We start from the raw sequence: 19,430 nt of genomic DNA, 5'->3' as shown, positions 1-19,430 counted from the left end.
TCCCTGCAAGCATGACATTTCTTTGCCAATTTTTCCTTTTTTTTTTTTTTTAAAGATTGGCACCTGAACCAACATCTGTTGCCAATCTTTTTTTTCTTCTCCCTAAGGTCCCCTGTACATAGGGGTATATCCTAGTTGTAAGTCCTTCTGGTTGTGCTATGTGGGATGCTGCCTCAGCATGGCTTGATGAGCGGTGCCAGGTCCATGCCCAGGATCTGAACTGGTGAAACCCTGGGCCACCGAAGTGGTGGAATGCATGAACTCAACCACTCCACCGTGGGACCAGCCCCAATTTTTCTGTTTATTCAGTGTTGATTTTTTGTGTGTGTGAGGAAGACTGGCCCCGAGCTAACAGCTTTTGCCAGTCTTCCTTCTTTTGCTTGAGGAAGATTGTTGCTGAGCTAACATCTGTGCCAATCTTCCTCTATTTTATGTGGGATGCTACCACAGTGTGGCTTGACGAGTGGTGCTGGGTCCCTACCTGGGATCCGAATCTGCCAACCCTAGGCCACCAAAGTGGAATGTGTGAACTTAATTCCTATGCCACTGGCCTGGACCTTGCTTTTTTTTGACTTTACAGTTTACTAAAACGTCCAGGAAGTTGTGCCAAGTGTTTCTGTGGTATTGTGTGCTCCTGGGGCACTTGTGAACAGTCCTTGGGGCTTGCCAGTCGGGCACCTGCTCCATGGGGCACTTGGCCTGGGAACTGCTTATATTGTTTTAGTCATTTTACATTTCACTTCCTTCTCACTTTATGGGAAACAAGCTAGGCGAGAATGGCAGCCAAATCTGAGGTGTGCAAGGAGGAAGGCCTCCACCGAAGAAGCCTCGTTGCAACCCTAAATGCTGATTTATCATCATGGCTCATTTCTGTGTGGTGCAGATACTCACTGAGCTCCAGTGTGTTCCAGGAGCTGTGCTGGGCACTGAGCATGCAGAAATGGCTGAGAAGCCACCCTGCCCTCGGGTGACCCCTGCTCTGCTGTGGAGATGATGGTGTTAAGGGCAGTGTCTGCACAGTAGAGAGCCGTCTATACCCGTGTTTTTCAGACATAAGGTCTCAACCCATTAGTGCACCAGGAAACTAGTTTAGTGGATTCTGACTGGTGTTTCTCTTTAAAAATGAAGAAAAAATTGTGGTAAAATACACATAGCACAGTATTTACCATCTTAACCATTTCAAGTATACAGTTGAGTGACATTAATTATGTTACGCTGTTGTGCAACCGTCTTCACCATCCATCCGCAAGATTCTTCCCATCAATAAAACCGAAACTCTGTACCCGTTAAAGTACAGCGCCCCATTCTTCCCTCCCCCTTCCCCTGGCAACCTCCATTCTGCTTTCTGTCTCTATGCATTTGACTCTTCTGTATACGTTGTATAAGTTGGATCATATGGTATTTGTCCTTTTGTGGCAGGCTTATTTCACTTAGCAGAATATCCTCAAGGTTCATCCATGTAGTAACATGTGTCAGAATTCCCTTTCTTTTTAAGGCTGAGTAATGCAGCGTATGCTTATACCACACTTTGTTTATCCATTCATTTGTCAGTGGATGCTTGGGTTGCTTCCAGCGCTCAGCTATTGTGAATAATGCTATGATTACAGACGTACAATGACTGGCATTTCTTTTTTAAGGAAGTGGGGGTAGAATTGAAAATATCAGAGTAGCATGGGGAAATGTGTACACAGCGTGGGCAGACCTTCTGAGTGTTCAAGAGCACTTGGGAATCTGGATTTTTATGGGAAATCTCCTTATTTCTTTTAGCTAATTTTTAAAAAATAATAATGTGTGCCACACCAAATATATTTGTTGCCAGGATCTTATGTGTGGGCCTCCAGTGGGTGACTTCAGGCAAAAGAGAGTACAAGGGATTTTTGATAAGTGCCACATAGGTTGCCCATGAATCCAAGGAAAGAGAGGTTTGCTGGCAAGAGGGGTCAGAGAGGGCTCCGTGAAGGGGCTGGAACTTGAACAGGGATTGATTAAGTCAGATTTAAAAAAAGGGGGTACAGGGACTCTCATTCATTGCTAGTAGGAATGCAAAATGGTGCCCCCACTTTGGAAGAGCATTTGGTGGTTTCTTAAAAAACTCAACATACTCGGGGCTGGCCCCGTGGCCGAGTGGTTAAGTTCGCGCACTCCGCAGCAGGCGGCCCAGTGTTTCGTTAGTTCGAATCCTGGGCGCGGACATGGCACTGCTCATCAGACCACGCTGAGGCAGTGTCCCACGTGCCACAACTAGAAGAACCCACAACGAAGAATACACAACTATGTACCGGGGGGCTTTGGGGAGAAAAAGGAAAAAAAAAAAAAAAATCTTTAAAAAAAAAAAAAAGAAATGATTAAAAAAAAAAAAAAAAAAAACTCAACATACTCTTAAACCATATGATCCAGCAATTGTGCTCCTTGGTATTTACCCAAAGGAGTTAAAAACTTAGGTCCACATGAAAAGCTGCACACGGTGTTCTTTTTTTTTGTTTTTAAGCAGTCATAAGTTTTTGTGCGTCATATGACATGGCAGTCAAATACATAAAGCTAGAAATAAAGACTTGTTAAAACTATACCTTTCAATAAACACATTGTGCTAACTACACACCAGCTACCATTCATTCTAAGTACAAACACAAATGTCAATTTAATAGGTGTGCATAGACTATACATACATGCTAATAGATGTTAATAGAATATATGTTATTCTCTTGTTAATTCCTTTTTTAAAAATTATTTTACACATGGATGTTTATAGCAGCTTTATTCATAGCTGCCAAAAGTTGGATGCAACCAATATGCTCTTCATCAGTGAATGGATAAATAAATTGTGGTCCATCCAGACAATGGATATCCTTTAACAGTAAAAAAGAAATGAGCTATCGAGCTATGAAAAGACATGGAGGAGTCTTCGGTGCATATTATTAAATGAAAGAAGCCAGACTGAAGAGGCTAGATACTGTGCGACCCCAACTATATGACATTCTGGAAAAGGCAAAACTGTGGAGACAGTAAAAAGATCAGTGGTTGCCAGGGATTGAGGGGAGGGGAGGATGACTGACAGAGCAGGGAGGATTTTTAGGGCAGTGAAACTACTCTGTGATGCAATAAGGGTGGATACATGTTGTAATACATCTGTCCAAACCTATAGAATATACAACACCAAGAGGAGCCCTAATGTACACTCTGAACTTTGGGTGATAATGACGTGTCAACATAGGTTCGTCGATTGTAACAAATGTACCACTCTGGTGGAGGATGTTGATAATAGGGGAGGTTGTGTGTGTGTGTGTGGGGAGGGGCAAGGAGTATATGAGAACTCTCTGTACTTTCAGTGTTGCTGTGAACCTAAAAGTGTGATAACAAAGTTAAGTCTATTGAAAAAAAAAAAAAAAGGATGAAGACCTACCACGTGTGGGAGGAATAGAGGTAGGAGTGTCAGGGTGTGTGCACAGGATAAGATGGAAGCCTGGCCGGGAAAAGGGGTTCCTGTTGGGACAAAGGGATATGTGACTGAAAGGGCAGGTTGGAGCTGCTGTAAACATGCAGGCACTCACACTGGCGATGCTTCTACCAAGGCACAGCTTGGCAAGCTGCATGAGGTGATGCAGCTCCTAAATTAGCCTAAAGGCACAGGTGTTTATCTCCCATGGACTGATAAACTTTAAGTCTATGAAAGCATCAAGATAACTGACCAAATTATATCAGTTCTTTGGCCTTGAGTTAGGTATCCCTTTCAGTTAAGAAAATGTGAATTGCATGTTCACATGCAGGTAATTCAGCTTCTGGAGCAATTCTTTGATCCAAGTAAGGTACTTTCTTTTCTGTGCTTGAGTGGCGTCAAAGGCTGGCCTTGTTAGGCAGTCATACTCCTTACTCTCAGGAGGGATACCTTGAGTTTGGAAACAAGACCTAGGTCATCGCTTATGGGGGATGGAATTTAATAGTTTGCAAGGAAGTTCTTGATTGGAACAAGCACTAATGGCCAGATCTTCAGAGGAGGGTCAGCCCCAGGGACTGATGGGCTCAGAAGTGATCTTGGTGACGATTGAGTCCTGCGCCTTGTGGTGGCCATGCAGCCTGTGCTAACTAGATGGGGTATCACCTGCTGGTTGTGGGGTCCCTTACTTGCTAGTTCCAGCCAACGGTGCCTTAATCCCTTCACAAACTTGTGAATTGGCTAGCAAGAATGGTATCTTACTCATGATTCCTCGTTTTGTTCTCACTATTACTAAATTGTGTGCAAATGTGTCAAGTGTGTGTGTGTGTGTGTGTGTGTGTGTGTGTGTGTGTTTAAGAAGAGGATTAGGATAGTTATCCATGCCCAGTAGTTGTAGATTTTTGGTGTTGGTTGTAGTGTGGGAGAGAGTGTTGGGAAGATGTGTGTTGATAGCACAAGGACACTAAAGAAGTAAAAGGCATGGATTAGCTCAGGAGAGAAAAGGGAGACAAGAAGACCAGGGGTGAACCAGAGAAAGGCTCACAAGCTCCAAGGTAGGAAGTCTCTGCAGTGCTCACAGCCTGGGAGGACCCAGGCAGTGGGAGTGGAGGGAGCTGGGGAGCGCTGGGGAGGGAGGGGCACGCAGTCTGCAGGCTGCTTTGCTTATTTTGACGTGGAAAGAATAGGTAGTAGATGGAAGGGGAAGGGATGAGAAAAATGGATTTCGAGCAAGTTTTAGGAACAGAGGAAAGTCACAGGCACGAGGGAAGAAGATTCTAGCTTGAGAGTTGCCACCTACATTTAATTTGATCTGGCTGTGGGTCGCTCCAGGAAACTTGGGGTGGTGACCCATTTTGAGATAGCTCACCTGTGGTGTGAGGGTTTGATCTCACACTGAATGGATTCCAGTGATGTCTGTGTCCAGGCACCACGACATACCAGGCACTGTCTGGTTATGGAGAGTCCAAGTGGTGTGTGAATAGTCATTGCCCTGAACAAGTTGCGCTGAGGCAGTTGGGAGGGAAATGCTGTTGCTGTCTTCAGTGTTGCAGGAGGAGAGAGTAACACCAGGGAGAGAAGGACTGTTGGGGCAGAACTGGGTTGAGGGAAGGTGCAGGCAGTCAGTGGGTCTGGAATTGGTGAGTACCCTCTCTCAGTTGGAATTAAGGTATCAGTTGACTCAGGTCTCCATGTCTAATTCCTTACTTAGGTGGTGACAGATAATTTAGGCTCCTGTCAAAGTAGGCTTGCCTGAGATGGAAATGAAAACCTTTAGCCCTTGGTGGTACCTGTGGGGCTCAGCCCGGCCTTTTGGGATTTGGGCAGTGAAGGAGATTGGGAGGTCCTTAAATCAAGAGCCATGGTGGGAGAAATTTGCTTAATCAAGTAACTTTATCTATCAAAGTTATTACAGGCTTTCTAATGGGGCCCAAATTGATGACTGGGGAGCTGTCGTGGTCAGGGCTCGTATTTGTCTGGGGGGACTTCGTAGGGTTCGGAGCAACCTGAGCTGACCCTCTCACCAGCCTTGGGAGGTGTTATCTCCAGGTGTTCTGCCCATTTGCCAGAGGCCAATACTGAGAGATTACTATTTATAGCTAGTTCAGGGTCATACAACCAGAAGGTGACAAAGTCTAGACTGTAATGCAGGAGGATTTCCACCTGAGGTGCATCAAACAAAAATTTTTTGTATGTATGAGGAAGATGGGCCCTGAGCTCACATCTGTTGCCAATCTTCCTCTTTTTGCTTGAGGATTGTCACTGAGCTAATAACTGTGCTAGTCTTCCTCTACTTTATGTGGGATGCTGCCACAGTATGGCTTGATGAGCCACTGGGCTGGCCTCTAAAATGTAGACCTTTTAAATGAAACCCATGCATGTAGGATTCTAATTAGATACAGATGTGTAATTATGGATCCATGTCACTTCCCTTTTCTCTTAATTTTTAACAGGTGGCTAAACCCCTTGTTTAAAATTGGTCATAAGCGGAGATTAGAAGAAGATGATATGTATACAGTGCTTCCAGAAGATCGCTCAAAGCACCTTGGAGAAGAGTTGCAAGGGTAAGCAACAGGCAGTAACGAGAAGGGTCAGAAGAAACAGAACTTCTAAGTCTGTGGCTAATGGTTTAGAATGGGGTTTGCCTTCCTTTGGGCCCTTCTGCAGCTGACTTCCCCTGAGGCTGTCCAGACTTAGCCTACTTGGGCGGCTGAGGGAAACTGTTTCTTGTGCATTTGTGGAAGTAGGGGAGCCAGCATTGAAGGCCCTGGATGCCAGGATCTGTCCTTGGAGCTGGTATCACTGGAGGAGGTTGTCTGTACCCATGTCTGCCTTCTTGGGTGGCTCATGGCATGGCAAATCCAGCAGAGCTTGGCAGTAACTTCTTGTTTCCCGAGACTGGGACTTTTTCCCTCAATGCCGGTTGTTCTGGTGCTTCAGATTCTGTGCCACACATCTTCGAGGAGCCCTGCAAACAATTAGCATTTATGGGACAGCCACAGAGTGCCCTAATAAATGCTTGTCTTTCATCCTGCTGCCTCTCCCTGTGGCCTGGTGTGCTGCCTCTTATTGCTTTGTTTCTCATTGCAGGTGCTGGGATAAAGAAGTTTTGAGAGCCAAGACAGACGCACGGAAGCCTTCTCTAACAAAGGCAATCATAAAGTGTTATTGGAGATCCTATTTAGTTTTGGGAATTGTTACGTTTATTGAGGTAAAACCTTTTACATAAGGTCGTTGTTTTTCATTGGACTCAGATCTGTAATGAGATGGGTGGGACTGTTGGGGAGAGACAAATAGTTTAAGGTCTGAGGATAAAGCATGTCTAAGAAACATGATGTAGCTCAGCGGTGGTATTTATCTTTAGAATGAGTGCTGACCTCAGGGGGATTGTTATTTTTCTTTTTTTTTTTTTTAAAGATTTTATTTTTCTTTTTTTGTCCCCAAAGTCCCCCGGTACATAGTTGTGTGGTTTTTTTTTTTAAGTTGTGAGTCCCTCTAGTTGTGGCATGCGGGATGCTGCCTCAGCATGGCACGATGAGCGGTGCCACGTCCGTGCCCAGGATTCGAACTGGCGAAACCCTGGGCCGCGGAAGTGGAGCGCGAGAACCCAACCACTCAGCTGCGGGGCTGGCCCCTATTATTTTTCTTTTAACCAATTAAAGTATGGAGTTGTGGAAGAATAGCACTGAAAAGGAAAGGCATTTTATACCATATTAGGGCATTGTTGGTGCTCAGTAAATGTTATAAATGCTGAGAGTGATCCTTTACCAAAAGGAGATCCTATAACCTCAAGGACTAGGTGCCCTGTGGTTTGGAGGAAGGAAATTTGGCCCAGAGCCCAGAATAACATAAGAATTTTGCAGGTGCTCAACAAAAAATTAACTTGACCAGGCCATATGTTGATAAATGCTTTCCCAAGCTGGTACTCTCGCCTCTCCCCTTCCAGGGGGACAGAACCTGGGACCTTGAGTATGGGCTGGAATTGCCCAGATCTCCCGAGGGCACACACCCCATTTCCAGTTGGCCAGGTTCCGTGAGCCAAAGTCCCTTCTGTGGAGGGGTGTGGGCCTCACCATGCATCCTGGCAAATCCGCGCATCGCCCATTCTGGTTTCTTGTCCCTGGTTGTTGGGGTGGATTGGTGGTTGGGGGGTAGAGTCTTGGTAGCGTGGCATTGCAGAGTGTGGGAGTGGATGTGCAGTGGAAAACCAAAAGCAGAGAGCCATGAGGTCAGTGAACTCCGTCACCCCAAGGGCCCCCGTCAAGATCTTCCAGTAACACAGCTTTCTCCCTGGGGGCACAGTGCCAGTTCGCCTGCCTGTTCTAGGCTGCGGCCTCCTGGAGGTATTCTGAAAATCCGTCTGGGTGGCTTGTGCGCTCTGTGGTACCTTAGTGTACTACCTTAGGAACATTCGTGGCCCTGCAAGTGTGTGAGAGTAGTAGAGATACAAGTTGCAGTTGCTGTGCAAGGGTTGTTTAAGATACAGAAAGGCGGTGAGTTGTCCTTAGTGCATTTTGTTGGGGTGAGATGGGTTGGCCATTTGATTTGTTTGTGGAGGGTGTAGCTCCTTGAAAAGGCTCTGTCCTGAAGGGCACTGTGGGCAGTGGGTAGCTAGGTAGGTGAACTCTGCCCAACACAACTGGAAAAACCGGAGAATCTGTCAGCTGACAGGTGATCGATGGTGCTGGGAGACTGAAGTGCTTGTTGATGGCAAAGGCAGGTGGCCAGTGTGCCAGAGGGCGGGGACAGGTATATGGGGCAGAGTGCCACCTTTGAGAGGGCACCGAGCACACCTGCATACTGCTGTGGACTTCTGAAGGCAGGGTGAAGATGCAAACCAGTGGGACTGACTCCAGGGTCTGGGGTTGCCAGCCTGTGTTTAACCTGTGCACAGGTATCCCAATGATGGTGTTTCTACATGGTGACAATAAGTCTTAGTTTGAAGTAAGCTGGTGTCATCGTGGCCTGTGTGTGCAGGATTTCCTGACCAAATCTGGCGGCCCACATCATAGAGCAGAGCTCTCATGGATTCTGCTTTTCAGGAAGCCCCGGAGCCTCACTATGTGCCTGTGGCCCATGCCAGGTATCCAGTTGGGGGTGGGCAGGGACGAGTGGCCTTGGGGTTTTGTGTTGGATCATGTCCTGGAGCAGGCCTCCCTCTGCTGCCCCTGGCTCTGCAGTTTCCCTTTGCTACCAGGTGCTGAAGAAGCTAAAGACAGCTGGATCCCAAAGGGTGGCCCATGTAGCTGGGTTTGAACTGAGCTTCTGCTTTTCTTCGCTTCATGGGCTGCTGGTCCTTGGGGTGGGGTCTCCAAAACCTGGATGGTGACTCGATCCCATCTCAGGACGAGCTGCAGGTCTTTGTGTGCCAAGATTTGGGATAAGTAGACATAGAGGTCGAGGCCGCAGGAGCTGGGGTTCTTCCTGAGAGGGGACAGGCCCCACTGTGGTGCTGGCAGTGTTGATTTCAAAGTTGTGCAGCCACGGTATTACTTAACAGATGGGGGATCCAGGATGGCCAGAATGGGGGTGGAAGGAAGGTGCAAGTGGAAGAGCACTGGGCTCTCTTTTAGGAGGTTGGTCATTGGGCAGTCATGGCAGAAAAGTGGGGACTAGAGTACCTGACAAATGTGGGAGCTTATACTCACTAGTTTTAGTATTAGTAGTAGCAGCAGCAATACAGGCTCATAGTCAGTAGTAGTAGTAGTAATGGTACTCCTCCTCAGTAGTAATAATACTCAGCAGTAGGAATAGTAGCAGCAGCAGTAGTAGGGCGCATACTCAGTAGTAGTATTACTAGTAGCAGCAGTAGTAGGGCTCATACTCAGTAGTAGTATTACTAGTAGCAGCAGCAGTAGGGGCTCATACTTGGCGGTGGTGGTGGCGGTAGTGGCATTGGCAGCAGCAGCAGTACTGGTTGCAGTATAGTAGTAATAATAGTAAGTACTTGAAAAATATGTATCAGGAACTGCTGTGAACACTTTACATGTAATATTAGTTTTATTCCTTTGGCCGACTCAAACGAGGTGGAAAGTATTACTATCCCCATTTTAGAAAAGAGGACACATAGTGCCAAGTAATTTCTTAATGTGCTCAGGTCACACAAAGCATAAAGGACGGAGCCAAGGTTCGTCTCACGTGCTCTGACATGAGCCTGACTATCTCTAGGACTGATAGCTCGTCCACTGTCAGGAAGGCTCCTCTCGAGAACTTTGTCTTCAGGGTCTCAGATACATGCATCTTGAACTTGGCCTAAAGATAGTAAGTAGGATGCAAAGAACTCCCTGGAGCAGGAAGTCAGATTGGGGATTGTAAGTTAGGACGGAGTCCAGGTGACCATGTCCCTGGGGTGCTAGAGGTGACCAGGGCGTTGACACTAGCAGCAGCAGCGTGGTGTATTCAGATAGACCAGGAGTCCTTTAGAAAGTAGATGAGGTTGTGGCTACCCTGGTGGCGTACGTTCTTAAACATCCACAATCTTAAGACACCATTCAAGGTTGGCTCCCTGAGACGGACCAGTGGGAAGGTAGTGGTCTTGCATGGGACTCGGGTGATCTGAGCAGAGGCTGAGTTCTCGATGTTATTACTTAGTGCTCCTGTGAGCTGGTGTCTCTGAATCGTGGATGGGGTGTGCATTTGCTTGGCTCAGATGAGAACCCCCGGTCAGTCACTAGTGTGGGGGACAGTTCTCCTGTTCTGGTGTCAGAACATACTTTCCCCAGGTGGGATGTGCACCAGGCCTGAGATGTCAGGGTGACAGCTGGGTGGAGCCAGGCAGTGCTGGTAGCAGATAAATCAGAGGTGAGGTGTTGCTGGGCTTTCTCCCACGAGGGTACCTGTGCTGTGTTCGGGACAATATCTTGGTGGTTTACAGTATAAAATTAGACAATGGCTTAAAAGAGCTTGATGACTAGCATATGATACTTGTTCTAACTTTGTCTTTAAAATAATAATTGGCAGAACTCTTAGTTTGGATGCAGTGAAGTTCAGGGAGCTGAAGGTCGTTAGAGTTCAATTAGAAGTAAACCTTGAGGGGCCGGCCCAGTGGCGCAGCGGTTAAGTTCGCACGTGCCGCTTCGGTGGCCTGGGGTTCGCCGGTTTGGATCCCGGGTGTGGACATGGCACCACTTGGCAAGCCATGCTGTGGTAGGCATCCCATGTATAAAGTAGCGGAAGATGGGCATGGATGTTAGCTCAGGGCCAGTCTTCTTCAGCATAAAGGGGAGGATTGACAGCAGATGTTAGCTCAGGGCTAATCTTCCTCAAAAAAAAAAGTAAACCTTGAATTTTTTTTTTTTCTGGCAGTCGAAAGAAGACTGAACTCCAGCGCAGATACTCTTGTTTTCCTAGACTTGCCTGTTGATACTCTGCTATTTTGGAGAAGTTAGAGAGAATTGATTTCTTATGGTGAAGCTAGGAAGGATCAGTTACATTTCAAAAATCATTTTCAGGTGCTGTTTTGGGTTTTCAAGGATTAAAGCTAGTTCCTGAGTTAGATGGAATGAACATTAGTTTAATAATTGATTTTTTTTTTTTGAGGAAGATTAGCCCTGAGCTAACATCTGCCACCAGTCCTTCTCTTTTTGCTGAGGAAGACTGGCCCTGAGCTAACATCCATGCCCATCTTCCTCTACTTCATATATGGGCCAAGCAGTGCCATGTCTGCACCTGGGATCTGAACCGGCGAACCCTGGGCCACCAAAGCAGAACGTGCAAACTTAACCCTGCAGCACCAGGCTGGCCCCTTGATTTTTTTTGAAGTGGCTTCCCATTTTGTGATCTTGTATCGCCCCTGCTTGTTGGTCTTTGTGTTTTAGATATTGGAAGATCTGAACTCATCATAGGGTTTGCTATAAAGTAGACGTTTCCTTTGTGACCTCCAGCCCTGTTTTAATTCTTCTGGTATACAGAACGTCTGGCAGGTTATCCATGATTTCCCAGCACAGCGCGGGTAGGGCCCTCCCTGGGCACTGCTGGCAGCACCAGCAAGAGGCAGGATGATGCCAGGCTAGGCTTCTGAGGTTGAGATTTCGAAGTAGTGGAAACCTCTATCCTATGAGAATTGAGGAATGATTGTAACGCTCAGAGAAAGAAGTACCAGGCCGATGTTGAACGTGCTACTCCTGTAGGCCCACTCTAAGTAGAACAGAACAGCAGCCAGTTCCTAGCGCCCCTCTGTGCACCTCCCCGGAAACTGCCTTGGGGACAGAGCAAGTCTCCACCTGCCCAGAGTCCTCAGGGTAAAGAGGAGGAGCTTGAAGCCTCTGCATGGGCCACATGCCTCTGAGGCCACCTTCCCATGTCATCAGGGCCTTTTCTTGGAGAGATGAGGTTTCTGCCTGCTGGCGTGTTAGTGGGGTCTTAGGAGTCAGTGTGGGTTCGCCCAGTCCCCTTCCACAAGAGAGGAGGAGCACCAGGGGTCAGGTCCTGTTGCATTGATTATTAGTAATGTCCTCAGTGATAACCCTGAGTCATGCTGGAGGGTAATGCATTTCAATCTATCTTCTTTAAGAAGTCAGGGAAGTAGGTGGTTCATTTTAAAAAGATTGTGTTCATAATGGTTAAAACTTAAAAAAATTTGCTTGGAAGTGAAGCATCTGATTACTTGCTTTTTGTGTGTGTGTGTGTGTGTGTGTGAGAGAGAGAGAGAGAGAGAGAGAGAGAGAGGAAGATTGGCTCTGAGCTAACAGCTGTGGCCAATCTTCCTCTTTTTGCCTGAGGAAGATTTTCACTGAGCCAACATCTGTGCCAGGCTTCCTCTGTTTTATGTGGGACACTGCCACAGTGTGGCTTGACAAGTGGTGCTAGGTCCATGCCTGGGACCCAAACCCATGAACCCCAGGCTGCCGAAGATGGGCGCACGAACTTAACCACTACGCCACCGGGCCGGCCCCCAGAAAAGCTGGCTTTTACAAATGACTATTCTGGGAGTTGTTCTACCATGATCGCCTGTAAGCAGCAGTGAGTGAAAACAGCCTGTGCCATTTAGCGTGCAATAGGTCTCTTCCCAGGACTTGTGTATAATAAAAGGGATCCTAACTTCCACATATTTTTATGCTGGTTTGAGAGCACTTTGAGCTGTCATAGCTCATTTAGGTGTCCCAAGATTCCTCTGAGGTAGACAAGGCAGATATTTCCACAGTTAAGGATGTGGAGGTGCAGGAGGGAATGAGATGGGCTCAGGGTCTTGTGACTTGAAGTTGCCGACCTGGCTTCTGAAGCAAAACATTGGTTCCTGGGCTAGTGCTCTTTGCATTCTGTCCCGACACTTTCTCTCCTGCCACAGCTGCCACTGAAGGGTCAGAGAGCCGAGAGTAGGTGTTTTTTTCTGATGACGGATCTGCGCTCCTCTGTCAACTGTTCTTAGGTTTTTAAGAACATTTCAAAAGTACAAGAATAGAGTAGGATTGAAGGGTAGCCGAAAATGCCTCCCCAGAATTTGCGTTTTTGCCATAAAGACTATTTTGAGTTGATTATTTCTGAGAAACAGCTGACACTGGAGAAGCTCTGAAAACAGAGTAGAAGTTATCCTTCTGTAGGGACATAGACATTTATAAAGGAAATCTCCAAGTATGAGGGCATCTCCCTCTCTGTACCAGGAAGAGAAGGATGGCTCTAAATCATAAGAGAATCTTACCAATGGCTAAGGCTTTCAGAAGACTGAAATCTGCAAAGCAAACCTTACTCTTGTTTACTGTACTTTTCCTGTTAGTCTCTCACAGGTGACCCCCCGCCCCCCCCCCAACACACACTTTTCTTTCTTGTCTTTAGCTGAAGATGGTATTTAAGGTGGTGGCCTGGGCCATCTCAGGGAGGTCAGTTTTTCTGGGGCTATCCCTTATATATAGGAGTTGTACATGTTAATAAACTGCTGTTTGCTTTTCTCTTGTTAATCTGTCTTTTATTATGGGGGGTTTATTAGCCAAGAACTCAAAAGGGTAGAGAGAAAATTACTTTTCCTCCCATACTGAATAATGAGCCCCTATGTAACCCTAAACCAGCTTCAATAATTATCGACTCCTGAGTAGTCTTGATTTATCTGAACCCCTACTCATTCTCCCTTCCCAAGATTATTTTGAAGCCATGCCTAGACATCACATCATTTTATCTATAAATATTTTATCATGTATCTTTAAAAGATATGGAATCTTTTCCCTATATAATCTTAATACTATTATTATGCATTAACATTAATGCTAATCCTTTGATATGATCATTATCTAGCCAGTGTTCACATTTCTTTCTCTTTTTTTTCTTGCAGTTTGAATCAGTATCCTAATAAGGTGCATTTGATATAGGTTGTATGGGTTCTTTTTCTGTTTCCCTCTCTCTCTGTTTCTCTACTATTTTTTTTTCAATTTTTTTTATTGAGTTCATAATAGTTTACATCAATGTGAGATTTCAGTGATATTCTAAGTTTTCCCTTCTTCATTTACTAGCTGAAATATTTCCATAATGAGAAACTTTGCTGTTATCCAATCTTTGGTTACTCAGAGGTATGTATAGGAAGGGCAGGGAGAATTCTTAATCTTATTACTTTTTTCTTTTTCTAAATTAGCTTTCAAAATAATGAGTTGGTTCTCCAGCATTCTCCTCTGGGGTTAATGAGTTTTTGCCGTTTTTATGAGTATCAGCGTGAGCTCATGGAGTTAAACATTTCTGAGGTGCTTCAGTCCATTACAGTTGTCATCTGTGTGCTCAACTTTGGCTGTCTTTGGCCACTGGGAGTCTGTTCAAGTTGAGTCCTCAGTCTTTTGTACATACTTTGGTAGTCTTCGCTAGTTTCCTTGTTTTCTGGTGTAATAAGATGTTTCTGGCTCTTCCTGTGCAGTTTTGGCCCCAGTCCTGGAACCAGCCATTTCCAAGCAGCCCTGGCTCCTTTTCTTGGGAATGCTATTTAGAGACTATAGTCTGGGCACTAGAGGTGCCCATTGCTGCTGAGTTAGTTATTGTTTTCTTGCTTTTTGATTGGACAAAGCTGGAACACATGAAAAAAAAATAAACGGGCTGGCCTGGTGGCGCAGTGGTTAAGTGCGCATGTTCCGCTTCAGCCGCCCAGGGTTCACCAGTTCAGATCCCAGGTGCGGACATGGCACTGCTTGGCAAGCCATGCTGTGGTAGGTGTCCCACGTATAACGTAGAGGAAGATGGGCACTGATGTTAGCTCAGGGTCAATCTTCCTCAGCAAAATGAGGAGGATTGACAGCAGTTAGCTCAGGGCTAATCTTCCTCAAAAAAAAAAGGAAATAATCATATCATGAGCTTATATGGATATTTCCAATCCAAATCAGATTCAGGACACTAGTGTTATAACTTGATATCGTTACTCTTACATCTCTGTCTCCCCCCGCCCCCATCTAGTCTCTTTCCTCCCATGCCTAATCCTAGTTCTCAATGATATCAACATAATTATTCATTTTTTTATCTTATAGTATCAGCACTATCCTATCACCCATAATGTGACTTCTGGAAGCACTGTAAGATTTTTTTGCAGTAGTTCTTATTATCCTTAGGGTGGGTATATCACACAGGGAATGTATTTTCAAATTTTGTTTAAAGCTACTTTTAATAGTTCTTTTTTGTATGGCTATGCTAACAACTGGATGGCTGTTTATTTAGCTACATTTGCTTCATTTTACTCTGAAATTTTAGTAATTTCTTTTTAAAAATTTATTTTATGTTTTTATGATTTCAAAGTCAAATCAACAAAAGAGGCTTTTTTTTAAAGAAGGCTGCTGTTATTGTGCCTTCCACTGGATTCCCTCTCTCCTTTTAGAGGTAACTTTAAAAACAAATTATGATTCATCTTTTCATTTTATAAATATGGTCTTTTCTGAACATTGAATTTCTCCTGCTGTGCAGATGGAGGGTTTCAGTTTCATCACCGAAACCTCAGGACTTTGAGTTCATAAGGGCTTTTCTTGGAAGCATGATAATGTGGCATGTAACTCTGATTAAAACTGTTTGTGGTACTTGTCAGTCCTTCAGAGCAGATCTGCAGCCCGTCCAGGCTCAGATGCCGTGATGGTGTGGGAAAGTCAGCAGATGTTTACATGGGGTTAATTTATGCACCGTACAATCTTCAGGGAGAGGCAACTTCAGGCTCCGACCCTGATCATTGAACCTCCCGTCTCTGGAGGCTGGATCTTGGGCATCAGAGTGCTCTTAATGGCTCCAGGGGATGCTGACGTGCAGTCAGGATGAAGACGGCTGATTGACAGAGGACACAGGTCTATCTAGAATCTTGATGGTTATTTTTTCCCTTGATTTACTGCTTTTCCTCTTTATTTCTGGATCTATCTTAGCTCTGCCTTTGTCACCTGTTCCCCCATTTCTAAAAATTAACTGCCTATTCATTTTTCCCAGAAGCTCACTCTTTTCTGCCTATGTTTTACTCAAGCATTTTTTTCTTTGATAGCAGCTGCTTTTTTTTTTTTTTCTTTTGGTCAGGCACTGTGTTGGATGTTTTATAGACATTATTTCTTATAATCCTCCCCAAAGTGAGAGAGTTACTACTGTTATCTGCCTTTTATAAGTAGAAACTAAAGTTTAGAGGTTAAATAAATATCTAAGGACACACAGATACTCAGGGAAAGATTGGTATTCAAACCTGGATCTAGTTTTCCCTAAAGCCCATGGCAGTAACCATTAAATTGTGTGCCCTATGTCCCACTTTATCAGGATCTTCCCATGGATGAAAGTTAATCTTACTTCATGTAACAAATGTTTGCTGAATGCCTCCTCTCTGTCGAGTACTCTTCTAGGCACGTCAGATCCAGCAGTGGATGAAGTGGACAAAACTCCCTGTGTTCTGTGGGGCTCACACTCTGCCATGTTGGAAGTAGCCCATGGCCATATAACTGGCTTTGGCTGATGAAATATAAGCAGAAATGTCACTTCCAGGTGCAAGCTTTAAGAATCTGTGCATAATTCACCACCTTCCCAGCCTTCTGCTGTAGTGATCAGTTCTGGTGGCTGAAATAAGGGTGTCACCATGGTCAAGTTCTGGCGAGGACCATCTTCCCGATTGCAGATGGCTGACTTCTCCTTGTAGCCTCACATGGTGGAAAGAGTGACAGTTTGTTTCTACTTCTTGTATCTTCTTTTTTTTCTCATGAATCCCGGATGGTGGAGTTGGATGGGAAGTGTTTCAAATACATGGGGAGACATGGTGGAGGAACTGTGCCCCCTGGGGAAGTTTTAACATCTAGTTATGAAGGAAGTTACCCTAAGAATCAAGGGGTGGGGCCCAAATGTCAGTTTCTTGAAGGAGGCTGGATACCACCTACTCGACGAAGAAACACCCGCCTCAAAGACCCAGACACTGGTCGAACCTTGAGCCGTGGGGTGTTGTGGTATTATATGGAGCTCTTTTAAAGATCTCTTCTGGTTTCCCAGTTGAGAAAAGTTCTTGTGAAGGAATAAGGACCATATTCTCTGTTGGTTTGTGGAAAGAATCTTCACTAGGTCATAGGTTGGTGTCACAGATGAAGGGTTTGTGTGAGCATTTTTTGACCTTGTTCCTGCTATCCAGAAAGTTTTAATTTGGTTAGTTTCAAGTTCAATAATGAGTATTTTCGCAGTTGTTTTATTTCTTGCTGGTTGAGGGTTAGGATCAGGAATTGATAGGTGAGTGGGAAGGTATGGGCTGTGAACTGGCATTACTCATTAGTGAGCCTGTTCACTTGACTGGATTATTAAACACTCAGCAGAAAACCCTAGATGCTTAGGCAGTAGTGACCTGCCTTCATTTTACATTCTTTTTTGCTGGATTTGTTGCATCTATCAGTATTCTCTTTGATGGGGGACATCACTCTTACTTTCTCTTATAATTACACCCATGTTAGGCTCAAATGGAATGCTCAGTAACAGGCAGCAGTGATTCACAGAGATAGTCATAAGTTACAGGAAAGTTCGGGAGAGCAGGCATTACTGCTTGGCTTCTAGTGGATAGCCCCAGGCTTGCGTGCTGCTGCCTCAGCTGCCTTTAGCCACACCTGGGCTTGGACTGCCTGTGTGTCCAGTTTGGTGTTCTTGCTTCTTTGTATAAACCTCCAGGTTTCCATCTCAGTAAACTCAAAACAGTCTGTTTTACAACCTAGAGTATTAGGGGCTCTTCCACAGACTCTTAATGCCTCTTGGGATGAATGATTGGGGCATGCTGGAAATCTAACAATGGGCCTTTGTGTTCTTGATCTGATTGTCTTACTCGTAGGACTCGAATTAAACAGTGTTCCCAGACCTCTGTATAGTAGATGAAAACTTTCATGACCTCATGGAAGGCGAGGCAGTTGGTGAAGCCTGTGAACGTGTGTGTGCATGCATGTACAGTGGGACAGGAGGGTTGGAGTTGAATGTCACACCCATTTGAGGCATGGGCACCTCTTTCTCTAAGTATCCTGTTAGGATGCTGTTTGGCTGAGAAGATGCATGTTAGTTTTGTTCCGTTTTTGGTGTTTTGGATTCTTCTTCCCTCTCGTGCGTGAGTTCCTCACTTCAGACAAACAGAGGAGAGCTATCAGAAGCAAATTTGTCAGATGTTTACCAATTCTTTATTAATGTGGTGGGATTGCTTAAAAGGAAATGCTTGTTTCAAAGTCCAGTTTTTGAAAGATTTCCAAACTTTGGGCGTTTTGTCTTTTGAGAAGTCCGTGGAGGAAGTGATGTTGAGGTTCTGTGTGTTTGCTCTCAGTGACTTGGATTTGTGTTGAGTGCTTGGTTTTCTTTAGTGGAGGAGATGGGTCCCTTATAAGGAGTTACTAGAGGAAGGAAGTAGGTTGTGGAGTGGAGAGGCCATTTGACAGGGAGGGGCGAGTTTTACTGTTTCTTTGCCTTCAGTCTTGGGAAAGAAAATTGCTTTCCCTAAGCTTTATTCAGGAGGTAAGCCCCAGTGCCTCCCAACTCACTGGTTTAGGATTCTAATGTTTACCTAGGGGAATAGATTGTTAATATTTCTTCAAAGCCACCACCTGGGGCTGGCCTCATGGCTGAGTGGTTAAGTTTGCACACTCTGCTTTGGCGGCCCAGGCTGGTTTGGATCCTGGGTGCGGACATGGCACTGCTCATCAAGCCGTGCTGAGGCAGTGTCCCACATAGCAGAGCCAGAAGGACCTGAAACTAGAATATACAATTATGTACTTGGGGGCTTTGGGGAGAAGAAGAAGAAGAAAAAGAAGATTGGCAACAGCTGTTAGCTAAGGTGCCAATCTTCAAAAAAAAAAACCCACCACCTGCAATGTGTGGCTGATGGAGCACCGTTGATCACATTATTTATTAGCTTGGCTTCTCCTGTTTAATTTGTGACTCCAAGGAGGCAGTACTTCTGGGCATATCCCAGCCTCTGGGAGGTAGAGACATACTCAAGCAGTGCCCCTGGGGCCAGGAGCCTGGGAACCTCCAAAGCCTGGTTTCTTTTTAATACTCTGGCAGATACTCAGTTCCACTCTCTGTGGAGTTTGAGTTGGGAAAGATTAGAGGGCTCTCTCTTCTGATCTGTGTTTGTGCCAATATCTCAGTTCATAAAAGCTATTGAAGCAGGGTATTTATCCAAAGAAGATGGAATCAACAATTCAAAGAGATTTATGCATCCTTATGTTCATCGCAGCATTGTTCGCAATAGCCATGACATGGATGCAACCCAAGTGCCCTAATATGTATGAATGGATAAAGAAGATATAATACACACACACACACACACACACACACGCACACACAATGGAATACTACTCAGCCATAAAAAAGGACAAAATTGTCCCATTTGCAACAACATGGATGGACCTTGAGGATATGATGTTCAGTGAAATAAGCCAGACAGAGAAAGACAAACACCAGATGATTTCACTCATATGTGGAAGATAAGCAAACATATGGACAAAGAGAACGGATTAGTAGAGGGGGAAGGTGGGGTGGTGGGCAAAAGGGGTAAAGGGGCACATACATATGGTGAGAGATAAAAACTAGACTATTGGTGGTGAGCATGATGCAGTCTATACAGAAACTG

At 45.2% G+C, this 19,430-nt stretch overlaps 1 protein-coding gene across 1 annotated transcript in view; it reads left to right on the top strand.

The window, feature by feature from the left end:
• ABCC4 (ATP binding cassette subfamily C member 4 (PEL blood group)) overlaps positions 1 to 19,430 on the top strand; it is a 242,789-nt gene that overhangs the window by 39,341 nt on the left and 184,018 nt on the right. The window contains exons 2-3 of the mRNA XM_014864856.3: positions 5,884 to 5,994; positions 6,521 to 6,641. Of these exons, the coding sequence (XP_014720342.2) occupies positions 5,884 to 5,994; positions 6,521 to 6,641 (232 nt within the window). The remainder of the gene's footprint in view (positions 1 to 5,883; positions 5,995 to 6,520; positions 6,642 to 19,430) is intronic.

This window comes from Equus asinus, chromosome 11 (genome assembly GCF_041296235.1).
Source record: "Equus asinus isolate D_3611 breed Donkey chromosome 11, EquAss-T2T_v2, whole genome shotgun sequence".
Lineage (NCBI taxonomy): Eukaryota > Metazoa > Chordata > Mammalia > Perissodactyla > Equidae > Equus > Equus asinus.
This window is presented reverse-complemented; position numbering and strand designations above follow the sequence as displayed.